Genomic DNA, 17204 nt, shown 5'->3' on the forward strand with positions numbered 1-17204 from the left:
GACTTTGAATAAACGAGAGAGACAATGGAAATTGCCCCAGTGACTCCTCTGTGGACTATTTAAGCAGATAAAATGTGATTATGCAGTTTCCATTGTTAATTTACTACATTTGAGGTGTTTTGAGAATAAGTTACAATGTGATTTGGAAAAAAAAGTGAATCTTGATTATTTTGGCAATTAATTTAATTTTGTGTGGGAAACACAATAAATCATGCATTAATGCTAATTGACCACAAAGGTTTCTCAAGCCAGAATGGCATTTATGTTGTCTATCATTGAAACATTCATTATTAGCATAGGGAAACATATAAATAGCAAAACTAATGTTCCACTTTTTTGGAACAGTGACTAAACTAACATAGCAGATGATTTTTAATTAACATTTTTTTGGGTTTATTCTAATAAAAAAAAAAAAAAACACATTTTAATTCTTACCTGACCAATTTACACAACATTTTGTTTGGCTGCAGGAAGCCATAGTGCCCTCTATTTTCTTTTTGCGAGTATAAAATATTGCAGTGCAATGGTCCTAAGAATAGACATATTTACTTTTTTTCTTTTGTTATTTTTCCTACATACAGTCAGGATTGGTTTAGACAAATGATTGCACAAATGTCTTCCCTCCGACCAATAAAAAAATAAATAATTTAACATACAAGGCAAGTAATTCATCACTTCAAATTTGATTTTAGCAAACACATTTTCTCAAATATACTGCTACTAACTAAATCATATAAAAAGATAAACATCAGTGCGGACTATCATTATGTCCTCTTCCAATATAAATATGAATAATTGTATACTACAAAATATTACAGTATATTACGGTATAGTATAGAGTATGTACAATGACAAGTACGGTAGGTGGAAATGGCCTCTGTAAGTCATAGTTGATTGTAACGGTGAGGGTCACCGCAGCTAAAAGTTTGATTTTCTGTTAAAACTAAGAACATATTACAGTTCAGTAAACCAGAAAAGACGCAGAGCAGCAATATCGTGCAGTGCGCACATGCCTGGTTTAATACTGTATTGCTGGGAAGAAGAAAAAAAACTTGTGCATCAGTAATTGTAGTTTGGTAAGATGAAACTTGCTCAAAATTTTCAGCCACAATAATATATCTTGCTCTCTGGTTGGTTGCCTCCCCTGAGAGTTAATTTTGCTTTTTTAAAGACCCCAAAAAATCAAAGAGAATTATGTTAAAATGCACTTGCTAATTTGAGAAACAAACTACAGAGTGTACACCGTTGACTCGATGACAGCTGTCAGTGCGGCAAGAGCTATTATCAGGTGGGATTTAAATTGTTATGCTGGAGGCAACCATGCGGTGTCCAAGAGGGATTCCGAAAGACAAGGTTTGTGAAGAAGCCGGGGAGGGTTCCAGGTGCTGTCACTCAAACATATAATGCATTTCCTGTAGGCCTGTGTTCAATATTCATGCAGAGTAACTTGCAATGACACCCTAAAGTAAAAAGAACCAACATTATGCCACTAGCAATTATACAACAAAGAAAATCCATGGCTCTCTTCACACTATGTTGGATATTTTTGTTCCCCAGCATGGTGACCAGATAAAGTAGGTATCACTTGAACCAGAAGTTAGTCAAAATGTCCATCAAAGGCCATAGAAAACCAATCTGATGCATGAAATTCATAGTTACATCACTGTAAACATGTGTTCTTGGTCCTGCTGAGAAATAGATTGGTCTGAGTAGACGGGTAAGTGACTGAATACAATGCGAAATCCTTTTTACAAAGTATTTCCTTCTCATGTTTGACAGTGACTGCATTAGGAATGCACGTCAACTGTGGATTTGTCACTGCGGCAACGGTTGACAAGTTAAGCACTGTGAAAGGAAGCCCGACACAAAGGAGCGACAACAATACAATTATCGGAGATTTTTGTGTAAAACTGTAATTAAGAATTGAATTATAATCTGAAATTCATTAAGAAATAGCAATTGCTTCTGCTTCTATTTAGTCGAAACCTATGAGCAGGTGATCAAATGTTGTTTGGGTAGTTACAGAGCTGATAGCCATCATTTCTCAGGATACAAGAAAAGCCATTTTACACCAAACATGTCTATGTTAAGTCATCAAAACGTTAGTGAAGCAGCCAAGCCAGTGGCATACATAACACGGTACGGTCACTGACTAACAATTTTGTCTAACCCTCACACATCCCAGATGAATGATCTGAGCTCATCAGTGCTCAAACAGGCTCAAAATGCAGCCTAACAAGGCTGTGATCTGATGAAGCAAAATCTTGTGAGCATTTAGTCTGATGCCAGCCTCCGCCTACACTTCCCAGTAGGCACTGACCTCTTGTCGCAGACCTGTTTGCTGACTTCAGCCAATATAAAACTGGCACTCGTCCGCTGAAAGGTGTTCATCCAGTCAGCACAACGTTCTCCCACCTTCTCTTTCAGGACCTTGTCTCCCTTTACATCACAATACACTAATCTCCAATAACACGCTCAATTAAAAAGCTCCTCTGCTTTAATCTCGACGGCACTATAATATAACACGAAGTACTTGAGATTTAAGTACTTACATAATCAACAACAATTAGAGCACCCTGATACAGCTATTAGCTCTAATCATCAGGAAAGGAAAACGTGTCCTTCGTTACAATGCTTTAACAACTTTACAAATTCCAGTCCTTGCGAGAGTTAGCTTTTCTGTTTCCCTGTCAAGCGCTTTGCTCGTGATAATCTATTTCAAATCGCTTCTCGCACTGAACATGTAAAGAATTTAAAGTCAACATGGTGCTCTGAAGGAATTGTTACTTTGGAAATAGAGCAGGCCTACAGCTTCCAACGAAGATGATTCAGAGTGGAAATCCAGTATGCTGGCACAGTGAGCGGCTTACTCTGTGTTCTTATCTCTTGGCAGAGCAACGCTGAGGCGCTCACTGCCACATGGCACCCAGATTCATTGTGAGGCACAATCACACATGCTGGCTTTTATGAGTCACGCACAAAAACAGTGAAGAATCACTCGGTCTAGTTGTTAAAAATTCCTCAAATAGTTGACATTTTCCCACCTTTCTGCCATGGCGAATGTGAACCACAACATCACCAACAGCTGTGAATTGGAGTTCTGCTTGCCATGTTACGGTTTGGAATAGTAAATCCCGATCTGGCGTGTGCTTTCCCCTGTTGTGTGTGTGTAACTAACAGGGGAAGAAAATTTGAAAAAGGGTGAGAAGCCTGTCACAGTAAATAAAAGACAACAATGGAGACTATCTGGCATTGTGCGGTCTTTCTCCAATTGTTCATTGCATGACAAGCTTTGTTTGACAGGAGGTGCATTTTGGCGTATTCCCTAGCCCATTAACGTCAGATGGAAGGTATCATTTGCTGTCATCCAGTCATTGAATGGTAAATGGAATTAATTGGAATGATGATTTACTTTCCTTGGTAATACTTAAGACTACACATTTGCAAGGAGAATAAGTCAGAAAAATTGCACAAGCATTATACAAAGTACAATAGACATGTGGAATGTCTTTACCAAATAATACCATTTAAAAAACAACAACATTCACAGAAAATTGTGTCACAAGAAACTACCCGACTTTGTACAAAATGTAGACTACACACGATCAATCACATAGTTTCATACATTATTCAGTCTCCAATGTTCGACCACTCTATTATATCACAAATTTCTCCAAACTAAATAAATGACAGACTCTTATCAAAAGAGTATTTAACAAACTAAATTATCAAGACACACACAGATCTATAATTATTAATATTGACCAATAAAAATACTTAATGTAATGCGGTGCTTCTGCACAGTTGAAATTAAGTATCTTACATTTACCACCCTCAACTTTACAAGCAAGCATAATGATTGAAAAACTAATACTGTATCATCTGAAACTATTAAAAACGACAAAACTATCATACGCGTTCATTCAGGTTCATAACAAGTGTCGGTCTTGTGAGGAGTATAAAATTAATTTCTCGTCGGTGCTTTTGCGTGATTACGAAGCATTCAAATAGCGTGACAAACTTGCTATATTTGCTATTGGACAATGACATGATAAACAATTTCAGGCGACAAATACTAAATTTGAAATGATGTAAAAAATGTATCATCCTAATGAGACCTAGATGATTGTTTAATTGACTACTGATCTATAATCATTAGCTTTTAGTGTTTGGTATTACTCTACAGTAGTCAGTCAGTTGGCAAAGCAGAGTGCCAGTTAATAACGCAAATGCACAGAAGCCCTTGATGAGATCCAAGGGAATCCAAGCGAGGAGCGACGCATCTCAAACGCCAACGCTACATGCCACAATAGCTTCTGCTCACTGTATGGTCCATGTGTTTACACTGGGGTAAAGAAAAAAAACAGACTGGAGGACGCTGAATAAGCATTGAAAGAGAAGCCATTTCGGGTGACTACAATGCAAGTGCCAAAGTAACAACTAATACCTGGCACCTCTCACTAAATCATCTCTTTTAGAGCATCTGATGTGCAGACAGACGGGATGCAAAATGCATTTCCATGCTGAGCCTCTCAAGTGCTTACCGTCCGTGCAAGCATAATGAAAAGATTACTGGTTGCAGCATCCTTGTCAAATTATGTTACTGAAATAAGTGCATGACACCTGATGGGAACTATATTCAATGTACTATCAGAAACAGAGAGTCCATTTTCTTACTGTATATCTTTACTAGATACGGTCATGAGGTCTTTGTTCACATAATTGTTTTTTTTTTTTAAATTAATTTTAACCCATTGACATTGATTTCATTTAATTGTCTTATGTTTGAGTTTTATGAATGGACAGCACTTTGTTGCAGCTGTGGTTGCAAGGCAAGTGATATGTAATTTTTAATTTTTTTGTTTTTTCGGATAGAAAAACATGTCATTCCACAACTTTCTGAATTTACTTGGAAATATTTGGGAATCTCAGTATTATTGGACATGATCATTGCAGAATAGAGTCAAAACACTCAAATCAGTAAACTCCTAATTTAAAAAAAAATATTTTACTAAATTCAATACACAGTGATTGAATTTTGGAAAGGTTGTTCAAAAATTAAAACAAATAATGCTTACTTAAAAAAATGATATGGATACACACCCAAAAGATACAAATCCACAAACTAGGGGAAAATTATAAAGATGATGAGTACCTGACTGTAGTAGTCTTGAAAGACTACGAAACGTTTTGCCTTATCCTGAAACTATTGTCCATCAGATCCTGCGAGTCCAGCATAAATGTACCAACTGTTCTCCTGTCCTAAATATGGTCAATAGCAGGCAAAAATTTTGAACAGCCTTGGCAGCACTTCGCCAACTACCTCCCTCCTGGTTAAGTTTCAATTCTCTCAACCTTTTGCCTCCCTTAGAAAGATAGTGTAACTCTGACCTCGGCTCAATCACGAAAATTGCTTATTAAGGTGAGGCTCTGGGGTGCCTCACTAAATTGGGGGGAACACAGTCTCACTAGTGCGATAACTACAGATTTATGTCAGTATTAGTTGTAAATAGCTGCTCTGGCTATTCCCCTTCTTTAATTAGGCAAGCACATTTTCCAGGCTTCAGCGTGTTCCCCGTGCACGGCATATGCTTGGCTGCTCTTACGTAGGGACTGAGAAACGTGCAGAGTGGTAAGAAGAGCAATTTCAGGGCAATCTCCAAAGACCTGAATGTCTAAAAACAAAGCATAGCGGCCTCCTAATTTTATGTAGATACCGGAATATATTTTTCAGGAGATAAAAGAATTCCCACTTTTGTCCTGTTGTGTGTAGCTATCAGATTAAGCTTTCTACAGCTATGAATGAATATTCCACACAATAAAACACAGTCAGACTACTTCTCAATCTCAGACTAAAATGAGTGCAGTGTGTCTTCCTAGACATTTTATCAGTAGCATTTAATCTATTTTGGATACTCCAAAAAAGGCTCCAACCAATTTGAATTCACATTGTCAGACTTTGAAACGGACTATCATAATCTATACCAATTTAGATAAACAACAAGAAGTTCTAAAAGTATTTATGATTCACGAAATTCAGTAAGTAATCTTCCATGCCGCCCATTCTTGTAAGGTTTGCGGGGGATACTGAAGCCTATCGCAGCCGACTTAGGGTGAAAGGCAGACTGGTTAATTACAAATCTAACTTTTGGCAGGTTCGCACGCTTTCATTGTTTTATTCAAACCCGTAAGTAAGTGATCACTCGTGACCTCGTATACATTTCAAGATGAGCAGATAAATGCTTTTATGTTATAATTATTTGAAATCACCGTGCGCCACTCTAAATCCTGAGCGACTAACAACCATCAAAAACGACCAACCACATGACTAGAAGCACCAAAAAATGATCAACTACGGTCAAATTGTGGAACTCGAATGGTGGCTAGAAGGACAAAATCATGTTAAGTTACATTTTAAATGGGAAAATTAAAGCAACTTTAAAACAGGAGATGAAATTTTAACCAGTCAGCCGTAGGGCACAAAGAGAGACAGACGACCATTCGCACTTACATTCATACCGCCACCAGCGAGAAGAGTCTGCGCCTACCCGCATCGGAATCAGACGAGTGAACCTTCACACCATCAGGTGGCTCCACTTACAAAATAGATAAATGGAAAAGACAGAAGCGATGGTTCCGTTCTTCTTCATTTTGCAGCTGTTAATGCATATCATTGCCACCTCCAGGACTGAACAGTGGAATACCATTCACGCAGCGTTTGTCAAATTTACAACCTCGAGAAACTCAGAGTTTCGAAGGTTTAGCATCTGCTACGAGAGGGAGATCATTAAACACCCACCACGTCGATAAAAATGAGCAATATCAACTGTATTTTCAATGGGAATCATTGCTGTTTCCTGTTGCAATTAGCATTAAAAGCCCAGCAGAAATATAGATACAATCATAAGAGCCTCTAAATGTGAAAACCACCATATGCCATATAATTTTATTTGCGCTTAATTTCCCAAACTGTTGGTAAAATTAGATTGATGGAGAAAGTCATTGAAGAATTAGTACGAAAGAAGCCCCCTTTAAACATCGAGAGTTTCAGAGACCACACATAAGGAATGGAGGATGAAAATTGAGGAAAAGGGGCTTTGGCCAAAAATTGAAAGGCGAAATTGAGAGCTCAAGGAGGTTCATCCATGGCTTCTAAATCCCAGTGAGCTGCAAGAGCGATTAACACAGAGACAATGTGATATTTCTGGGTTTGAGTAGAATAAGCCTATAACATATATACGGAGGAAAATCCTTGGGAGATAATCCATACTTGACTTCGACATTCGATTGCTATGGGAACCCACCATGTCAAGTGTCATTTCATGATATGGAAAGCGCAACTGAATGATCTACTTTCAGGCAATTGTTTTCCAAAAGGGTTCTATCCTCCAAACTTCTTATGCTTTATGTCGTATACAGACACTCTAAAAATCCCACCCAAACATGTAAAAAGTTTTTCTTTTCTAAGGTGTGGTGGTGGGGGGGAACAATACGAGATATTTGTCTTCCAATCTTAAAAAGAAGTCCGCAGAGGCTGTGGGAAACTGGAGTCAAGATATAAACGGTTGAAGCAACACGGAATTCATTGATGGCACCCAGATAGACAAGTCACACAAACACACACAACACACTGCATCATAAAAGTACACCTGATGTTGTCAGCAATCTAACTTTTCACCAAGTTTACACTTGTAAACTTTTCTTCCAGGAAGGATTTGCACACTTTCCTTTGCATTTTTAAGAGGTGTTTACCACCCTTCAGTTATAGCTTACTGACTGTTGAATGCAGTGAAAATAAAAAGTGCCATAAATCATACACAGAAACATTTTCGGGGGTGATTAGGCTCACTAAATTAGAGAACACACGATTCTTCTTGGTACTGCGTAATAAATAATTTCAGGACAATCACAAACAGATGAAATATAGTGATATTTCTCTTCTGTTTTTGCTGCTAATCCTACACCTCTCTCAGTGTGAGGTTGTTTATTTGGTTGTAGCTGAACAAAAATGAAAGAAACCATATAAAATGGATCAAGCTGACTTCATCTTTGATGTTTAACACTTCTATTAGATGTGTAATTACTTTTTCTATGGTGATTAATTGCGGCTCCGGTTCTGAAATCTGACCTTTTTGAAGTCAGTCAGTTGGTCTGGAAAAATGCCTTGGTGTTTGCTGTAGCTATCTCGCCCACTTAACAACAAAAAAGGCACCATTAAACAGGTTTATGAGATAGAATGTCACAATCTATGAAAACATTGCAGCCCTGCGAAAACCATCCTACCCACTAATGCAAGCAGTATTAGGATATGAAATGAAACATATTGTTGCTGAGAGCAGTCTTATTTCTCAAGGAAGTGTCATCATGAGTGATGAATTAGGTAAAAGGAGTAAAACTTCCCCAATGAAAATCCTTAATCAGGATTAGCTTTGGAAGAGGTCAAGTTTGCATAACCCACATGTGAATCCTCATATGACAGGGACACATCTAACTTGCACTTAGTAACTTTATGAAACCAATAAAGCATCGTTAATTTATAGGAATTAAAGTGGTGAGAAAGGTAAAGATGGCAAACAACCCTCGCGACTCCACTTAGCAAGCTTATATTAGGCACATATTAGACATTAGACAACTGTTTAGACAAGCACCAGAGAATTACAAATCTGCTCATAGTGGATGTAGTGATGTGATTGTCTTGAAATTATAGACAGTTTCCATCTGCCCTTGAATACATTTTTTCCTGTATACACCCTGGTATGACAATCTGTCATGGTTACAAAACATGAATGGCACATTTTATAAAATCATTCAATCATTTTCTATTCCACTTATCCTCAAAAGGGAATCAGGGGTGCTGGAGCATATGTCAGGCAACCATGGGCAGTGGGCATGGGACACCCTGAATTCGATGCTAGGCACAATGAGACACAAATCATTTGCACTCATTAGCCTACCTTTGGTGTCTCCAAAGAGCCTACCGTGCATGTTTTTTGGGATGTGGGTACCTGAGTACCCGGAGAAAAACAATGCAGGCACGGGGTGAACATGAGGACTCCACACACGGAGATCCAAACACACCAAGAAATGAACACTCCATCTCAGAAAACATTTTTTTCTATTTTGATATATCTAATGTTGGAATACCTACGTTATCATTCTTAGTTACCACCGTAATTACTGTTTTGGATGTTTATTTTGTGACCTATTTTCTCAAATATTTCCATTACAAATCACGACTAATTTCAGGCTACATTAAGAATAGGTTAGTGATAGTGTATTTTTCAATTTAGCTATGAATTCGGATTATATCCCAACCATAGGAACAAACATTTTTCATTAAAAAGTATGCACAATAGTCAAGAGGGACCAAAAACAAATAAATTCGAAGAAACAATCTAATTGTGGTGGGAGGTCGCAGGGGCATGTTCGTACTTGGATTTAAAGAAAACATTTAAAGGCTCTATAAATACTAAATTACAGTAAGGGTGTTCTACTGTTGTCCTTGTGTCTTTGAAGAGCATGATCTCTGACTAATATCTTACGAAATGGTCACATCAGCAAGCTCCCATGTAATTAAACCTACTTTAAGTACTTTGGCGCATCAGCTGATTCTCACTAACCACCAAGCAACAAATGCCTTATTTAATCCTAGTTGAGTCAGCCAACAAATTTATCCCTCCAAGACATCATTAAGGTGTCCCCCTAACATTACGATTTTGGGAGATAAAAAAATCGTTGCTTGAATTCAGTTGACAATTAAAAAAATAAAATATCAGTAATATTTTCTTAGCTTATTTTTCGGACTATATGTCGCACCTGAGTATAAGTCGCACTAGCAGTGGAATTCACAATGAAAAATTGCATTGGAGTTTAAATCGAGGTTTACGGTGGGCAATTTTTATTTGAACAGAACCCAAGAGCATAAATATGTTAAATGAAAAATAGTATAACAGGCTGTTGGTAGACAGAGTGAAAAAAACAAAACACATAAGTCACACTTGAGTATTAGTTGCAGGCTCAACCAATCTACAAAAAAGGGCAACTTGAAAGCTGGAGAATACTGTCAGTAAATTGCTCAAAAACTGAACTACCGGTACTTCTTAGATCTACATTCCTGAAATAACATTCATTTTCTTAAATGCAAGACTCTTCTGCTGAAATATTTGCAGTTTCAGGCATCAAAATGTTTGAGAATGTACAACCTGTCAGTGTTATTAAAGGCCAAGCGTTTAACTCAAGGGGAAAGCAGGATCTCATATAATGTCAACTTGTGTGGCAGGGTTCAAAGATTGGCATCTTATTGCCATTTGAAAGGTCACGGGGCTAAAACAGAAAATGCTGTCAACGTGTGTGAGCACCAAATAGGACGTGATGCAGCCTTCCTCTACCCATGACCCAAGGATGAAGGCCTTTGCTAGACATAACAATGCTCATACAGTATGAGTGCCACGCCCTCCAACTGCTCATCTGCCTCACCCTCAAATCCATCTTGCTGTCTGTTACTTTCAGTTCCACGGACACATTCATTCATTTCCCGTACCGCTTATCCTCACAATGGTCACGGAGATGTTGGAACCTATTCCAACTAGCTATGGACAGGAGAACCTGAAGGACACAGTGTTAGGGTTATTAGTCTTACATAATTATTTATTTGCTTGCAATGAAGAACGCTTTGCTTTACTTAGCTTATTAACATTAGAAAAGTAATTATAGTCTACATCTGCTTGCAACGAAGTAAATGCTTTGCTCCTTAGTTAGACTAAACAACAGGGAGGGCGAATCCTCTTGGACTGCTGGAATTTGGAGAAGATCCTTCGTCTCTACATGACCTTCATTTGTTTTGAGAGCTAAGACGTCTATTGTAACTAGGGTCCTTGACTATTTGACGTCTCACTCCTGTTTCCCACCCCTCCCTTGAAAGCTGAGACGTCCATTGTAACTAGGGTCCTTGAAGCTAATAAACAAGGAAAAGATGGGTGTGACGCCAGAACGAACCTGGGCAGAGACCTGAAAGGTTCGATTCTCCTTGCAAGAAAACCCAGAAGATTGTCTTGTCTCTTTATTTGTAGGTGCATTTGGGAATGCCTATTGGTGAACCTATCAGACAGCCATTCACACCTACACTCATACTATGTAGAGACAACTTAGTGTGCTCGACCAACCTTCCGTGCATGTTTTTGGGGATGTGTGAGAAAAGCGGGGTTTCTGGAGGAAACCAACGCAGACACAGGGAGAACATGCAAACCCCACACAGAAAGTTCGGAAGCCACCGGGGATTGAACCCTTGGTCGTAGAACTATGAGGCGGACGTACTAATTCATTTTTCCGCCACCACCTACATACCCTATAAAATATGCCAAATTGTATAATTGTTACAACATTTTCCACGGATGAAGTTCTCTAATATCAAGGTCTAATTGTTAACTGACAATGCTTTTTGTGATATAAATCTCTGTTGGAATTGGAGCAGCATTTTGGCATTAACGGAAATACCACAGGTAAATGTTATAGAGTGAAAATTGAATTCTGTCGTAGCTGGCAAGTGTCACGCGTAACTATTGTTAGTGTAATTTCTCATAACTGCGATAGAGAGGAAAGACATCGGCGCTTCCCACTGCCATTTTAATTGAAGCGCTTATCGCATTGCTTGCTGTAGACACGGGGGCAACAGGAAGGCGTCAACTCTCAGTAATTAAATAATTGTTCATCCAACTGTTAAATAGCAAGTCATGATATTTAATAATAACATACTGTTTTATTTGCTTATCCAGAAATAGAACAAGCCCAGCAAAACCTTTGACATGCTTGACTCCTGCCCTAAGATGAGTCTTTTTAGTACATTACAAGCAGAAATAAATAATCAAAGAGTGAAAGGTGACCCTCTTTTCACAATCATTTTACACCAAATCCTTTTCAGCTGCTAAATTCTATAGCTTTGGAAAAAGATGAAGGCAAAGAAGACCATATTTTCCCAAAAGAGCTTAAGGCCAATTCGTCAAAACATGATATATTTCATTTTTACATTTAAAATGACCCTTACCTTTGTGAGCCCAAGTTGATCACAGCTGACTTTGGGAATAAAATTAGGTCTATTATTTCATTTGTTGCTAATTGACTCCATCATCTGCTATTGTAAAATGCTAACATCTTTGATTCTTATCCTCATCTACATTTTATAGATCATAGTTTATCAGTTTATAATTGATTTTATCATCAATGCAAAATGGAGAAAAGTGAAACACCAGGGGGAAAAAATTTGATAATTATTGATTGATTTGGCCTTTTTTTTCAACCAATATATTGTGTAAATGAGGGGTGCAACCCATGATTTATAACTAAGTATTGTTGGAAATCATAAATTAAATAAACCAATAAAATATTGGGACTATATGGAAAAATCTGATAATTATTGGTTGATTTGGCCTTTTTTTTCAACCAATATTTTGTGTAACTGACATTTATAACTAAGATATTGTTGGAAATCCTAAATTAAACAAACCAATGAAATATCGGGACTATATGGAAAAATGACTGTCAAATGAACACAACTGAAATGTCATGTACCTAATGAACATTTCAACCAGATAAATCACTATAGACAGGGGGAAATATGTATATAAATACAATTAAGATAAAGATTTCTTCTCTAAATTGTCCTGACAACCTGTCAATGGGCTTTGATGTGTACAGATTTGTTCCTAAAATACATGTGTGGACATTCCCTAAAATATGTCTAGCAGAATTCTGTGCCATATGAATAAAATACATTATATACGTGTTGAATTATTCACATTTTCCGGTCTCCAACATGGCCTGTCTTCATTCACTGCATGCTTGTGTGCAAAGCATCGTCCTTTGGGTCTCTGGCTCCCCAATGTTCTCTCCTTCTCCAATCTCTCTTGATCATTTGGTCGCATTTGTCATCCTCATTTTGTTAATCCCCCCCTCTGTTTGTAATTCTCGGTCTCTCTCGGCTGACTTTTTCATGTTGTCTACTTCTAGTCTATTTATATTCCTCAAGATACCACGTTTCTTCCTGGAAATATTTTTCTAAAGAACTCTTCAAGATATCAAGGCTCCGAGTCGTTTTTTTTTCTTTGATGATTTGCACAACAGACCAAAATTGATTCATCATTTAGCAAACTGGGGCGACAAGATGGGAGCTTCAAAGTGATGAGGACCCCAAGTAAGAAGGAGGCTGCTTAGCTAATTAAATACTTGACCTAATATGGATCATTTAAATTTTCATCTCCACAATAAGTTTGTGATTTGGATGATTGCGGGGATCATTTGCAAGTGTATCACAGTGGTTTTTAAATTTAATCAGCCAATCATTGCTTTCATTTGGCAATTGAACTATTTTCATCAAAACAGTGTAGTCTAAATATGTTAAGTTAATTAGTAAACTTTAGGCTAAGTGCATATCTAATTGTTGATAACTCATTTTTTGTTTCGCTTATATGTAATTACAATTGTGGTGGGGGTGATGGAGCAGGTTAGGGACCCCAAAATTGGTTGCCAGCCAATCAAAGGGCATCTAGAGACTTAAAAAAAAACATGCACACAATCATACAATACGGACAATTTGGATTAACTTACATGAATTCTTTTTTTCACAAAATTTTTCGACAATGATGTCTAAATGGTGCTTGGTGTTGCTCAATAACCATACGTATTGTTATAATCTTATGACTCGTGCAAGTACTTTGATTTCATAATTTCACATTTTCCAAAAAAACCTTGAGATAGTACAGTGTCCTATGCGAGTTTCATACCTTACAGAGACATCACCATCCTTTGTAAGTTTTCACAGTCCATCATAAATGCAGCATCTTTATAGTTAAGTTGTGTATATAAAAAAAATACCCCCCGATTAACAATGCAATTAGAGCTCTCAAAACAGTACATGGTGGTAAATGAGTTTGTCTAATCTAGCGGCATGGTAAAGTTTTCAAACACAATGTGCAAACTACTTCAAAGTACACAATTTGTAATGTTGTCAAAGTGAAATGTATTAGTGTTGTTTTTTTTGCTTGAATTAAAAGAATCACAACATGGAAACATGATCTATGTAGAAGTATAAAACTGATGTTTACATACAAAATGAAGTCTGATTGATACGCTGTAGACTGTACGGTTGTAATGGTTTGCAATAATTTGGGAGTTAAGTTGCTGTGTTAGAAAAAGGAAACAGATCTAACACAAAAGGAAATATCTAAACGGTATCTCGAGTTCAAATCCAGACTACACAAACTGCTAATCCCCCTCTTTCAACACTAAACTGTCTCCAACATCAAAGAGGGTGTTGGAAAGGGTAAAAATCTATTGTTGACTGTATTACTGTTTGTGTAGAATGTCATGTCCTGTTCTGTAAAGGGCTTGAGCATAGATTTGGCAGTTGTAAAAGTGCTTTAAAAATATTTCTGAGTCGAGTTAAAACGTATAATTTACGTACACTCACTGCTCAGTTCATTCTAGTGTAAATACAGTGGTACCTCGTCATACGACCGTTCGTCCAACGGAATGCTCGTCTTACGGGGGAAATTTCGATCGAATAATTCGCCCGTGATGCGGTCAAAGTTTCGTGATGCGACCAAGCCAGGTTGCCATGGCATTTTTTTTGGCATATCTTTCGTGTATAACAATATTTACGAGCACCGGATGAGCTATTCAGACCAGGAAACGCACAACGCGCATGCGCGGTGAAAAGAGGGCTTTCTGGGTAATGAAGTATACTCGTGCTCGCAAAAGTATCCCCGGTAGCAACTCTATCATAGGCGCCGTTCGATGGGACGCGAACACAGATGCTACAAGCTAAAAGGAGCCGCTAGCCAGCTAGCTCCCATGAGAAATCCGACTCGGATCGCTGCCGCCTGTGCGACGAGGAAACAGAGTCGTCTGAACACTTATGGCTCCGCTGTCCGGCCTTAATGACCGAACGCTACCATCGCGGCTTGGGCAACTCCCTGGATGAACTTATCCGTGTTCCAGTGGCAGCCCTAGCGCTGCTGAGGGTAATCCTCAGGCGCCTGAGGTGAAAAAGAAGAAGAAGAAGAAGAAGATGAGCAGCGGGGCGATCGCTGATAAGACTGCTTGCTGCTCGTTGGCAAGTGGTCGTGCGTTCTCCGATTGTGAGGACATTTGTGTGCATCATTTTCGGAATATTTTGAAGGGAATAGTACGACAGCAAACAGCCCATCGATAGCGAACGTGAGGGTGGAGTGTTTGTTCTGTTTACGAGTGCGTTGTGTGGAGGAAAAAAAAAAACGAAGCCCCTCTCCCCTCGGCGAAATCCGGCCAATTTTAGTTAGATTAAACACTTTATTTCTATTAAACCACTCGTTATTTATTACTTTGTCAATATATGGCGAATTATAAGAAATAAAACATTTTTTTTCAATCCAATATCCTGTTTCTGGTGTTTTTTTCAGAGAGTTGGAACGAATTAAATTGTTTCCCATTCATTTCAATGGGAAACTTTACCTCGAGTTACGAGTAACTTGTCATACGAGCTCAGTCCCGGAACGGATTAAGCTCGTATCTCGAGGTACCACTGTACGGTGTACTGTCAGATAATGCTTGATATAATAAGGACTGTTAACTCTTTTAATACATGGTTAAGATCCCAGTTTGAGGTTATTCATGCTTTTTTTGTTGTTGTTAAGGTTGCATTACTGCAGTGCTACTGAGGCACCAGTGTTTGCTTTCTCTGGTAAAGTCACACTACGCTGTGTTTTGCGTGCGTAATCAGCATCAACACACCGAGGAGCAGCTTTAGAAATAGCAGAACATGACGTCAGTGGGCACAAACTGCTTGGCTTCAGCCCCACTAATGAAACACGGACTTCAAAATAGCCCCTGTTTGTTGGCCCAAATGTACCCATTTTGCAATCAACTAACAAGCAACCCCAATGTTAATTAATATCCAAACTGTACTCACCAGTGCGCAATATGTCTCGGGAGGATTCCCACAAGTGATGTTCGGCGGGTCGACTGTAACCTTCAGGTATTGGGTCATGTCTGCCGCTTCTGGCTGGCAGGCCATGTAGTCCCAGGTTAGTCCTTCATCTGAGTAGATCTGGGATTTGCACACGTCATAGTGGCCCCAAGCTGCAGGGTAGTGCTGCATGGCGGCTTGGCACAAAGCAGTCCACAGCGCCTGCAGCATTAATGCCAAATAGAGATGCATGACTGGTCCTCTCTTAGCCCCCTTGGAGCCGGGTCTCCTTGTGAAGACTTATAACTAAGTGTCCCCTCTTCTACTTCCACTTCCACTGACAGCAACTCATTCAATGAGAATTGGGAGACATGTCTTCTAGGTAATTTAGAGGCGGCTTCGTTCCTTTATCCTATTTCTGTCTCTCTAGAGTTAGCAGCCCATTGAGAAGAGGACAAGATTGAGGGAGGCTGCTGGAAGAGGAGGGGGCGAGAAAGAGATAGCCCTTTGACGTGTTGATAAGACAATGTGTGACAGGTCTCCTCAGCTTGTCTGGCTGTCAGTCATTGCGCTCGTCTTGTGTGGCGGTCTGGAACTGTGGAGAAATGAGAAACAGGGAACACGAATGAATCTATACTGCCTTTTTTTTAAGGACAGAGATTGAAGTAAGTGACATTTGACACCATTGCAAAGATAAGTGGAATCAAGTTGGTGTATACGCACAGAATATGAAAAAGAATATTTGACTGGCTGGACTCAATTAAGGACAAATAAAATGGCAAATTCATTCGCAAGTCTTCCGTTTGGGTGTAATTGCAGTCTTCATCCAGTAAATGTATCGTGCTTCCAAGAGCTGGGGAATTCAAATTGGCCGCAGTTTTGTGGGTTGCATGAAGACCCATGTTAGGGCTGAATTTGAGCACTCGACTGCGGGAAGGAGACGTGAAAATATTAAAGTAAATATTGTGCTGCGTGTGGTCTGCAGCATTTGTCAACTTGAATAGTGGTAGTTGTTTAAAAAATGGCCACGTTTCAAGAGTCTGTCAGTTGAATTTCCTAAAAGAAACACTGTATTTTCACTTCCACAAAAAGTGGGTGCAAGCTTTGAAAAAGTATTCAGTGTATCTCACATTTTCTTTACAAGTATACAATCGTCAATAAATCAAACTCAAACACATGAATCATTCTTTTTTAAAAAAGCTCAGCTAAGATATATATTGTAGTTGAAGTGTAATATCTGATCTATTTTATAGTTTGTTATTCCGAC

General features: G+C 38.6%; 1 protein-coding gene across 4 annotated transcripts in view; it reads right to left on the reverse strand.

The window, feature by feature from the left end:
• LOC144091682 (netrin-G1-like) overlaps nucleotides 1-17204 on the reverse strand; it is a 170890-nt gene that overhangs the window by 57094 nt on the left and 96592 nt on the right. For all 4 annotated transcript variants that reach the window (XM_077624218.1, XM_077624219.1, XM_077624220.1 and 1 more), the window contains one exon: nucleotides 15941-16532. In XM_077624218.1, the coding sequence (XP_077480344.1) occupies nucleotides 15941-16189 (249 nt within the window). In that variant the 5' untranslated portion in view covers nucleotides 16190-16532. The remainder of the gene's footprint in view (nucleotides 1-15940; nucleotides 16533-17204) is intronic.

The sequence above is a fragment of the Stigmatopora argus genome, chromosome 17, assembly GCF_051989625.1.
Source record: "Stigmatopora argus isolate UIUO_Sarg chromosome 17, RoL_Sarg_1.0, whole genome shotgun sequence".
In the NCBI taxonomy this organism is placed as follows: domain Eukaryota; kingdom Metazoa; phylum Chordata; class Actinopteri; order Syngnathiformes; family Syngnathidae; genus Stigmatopora; species Stigmatopora argus.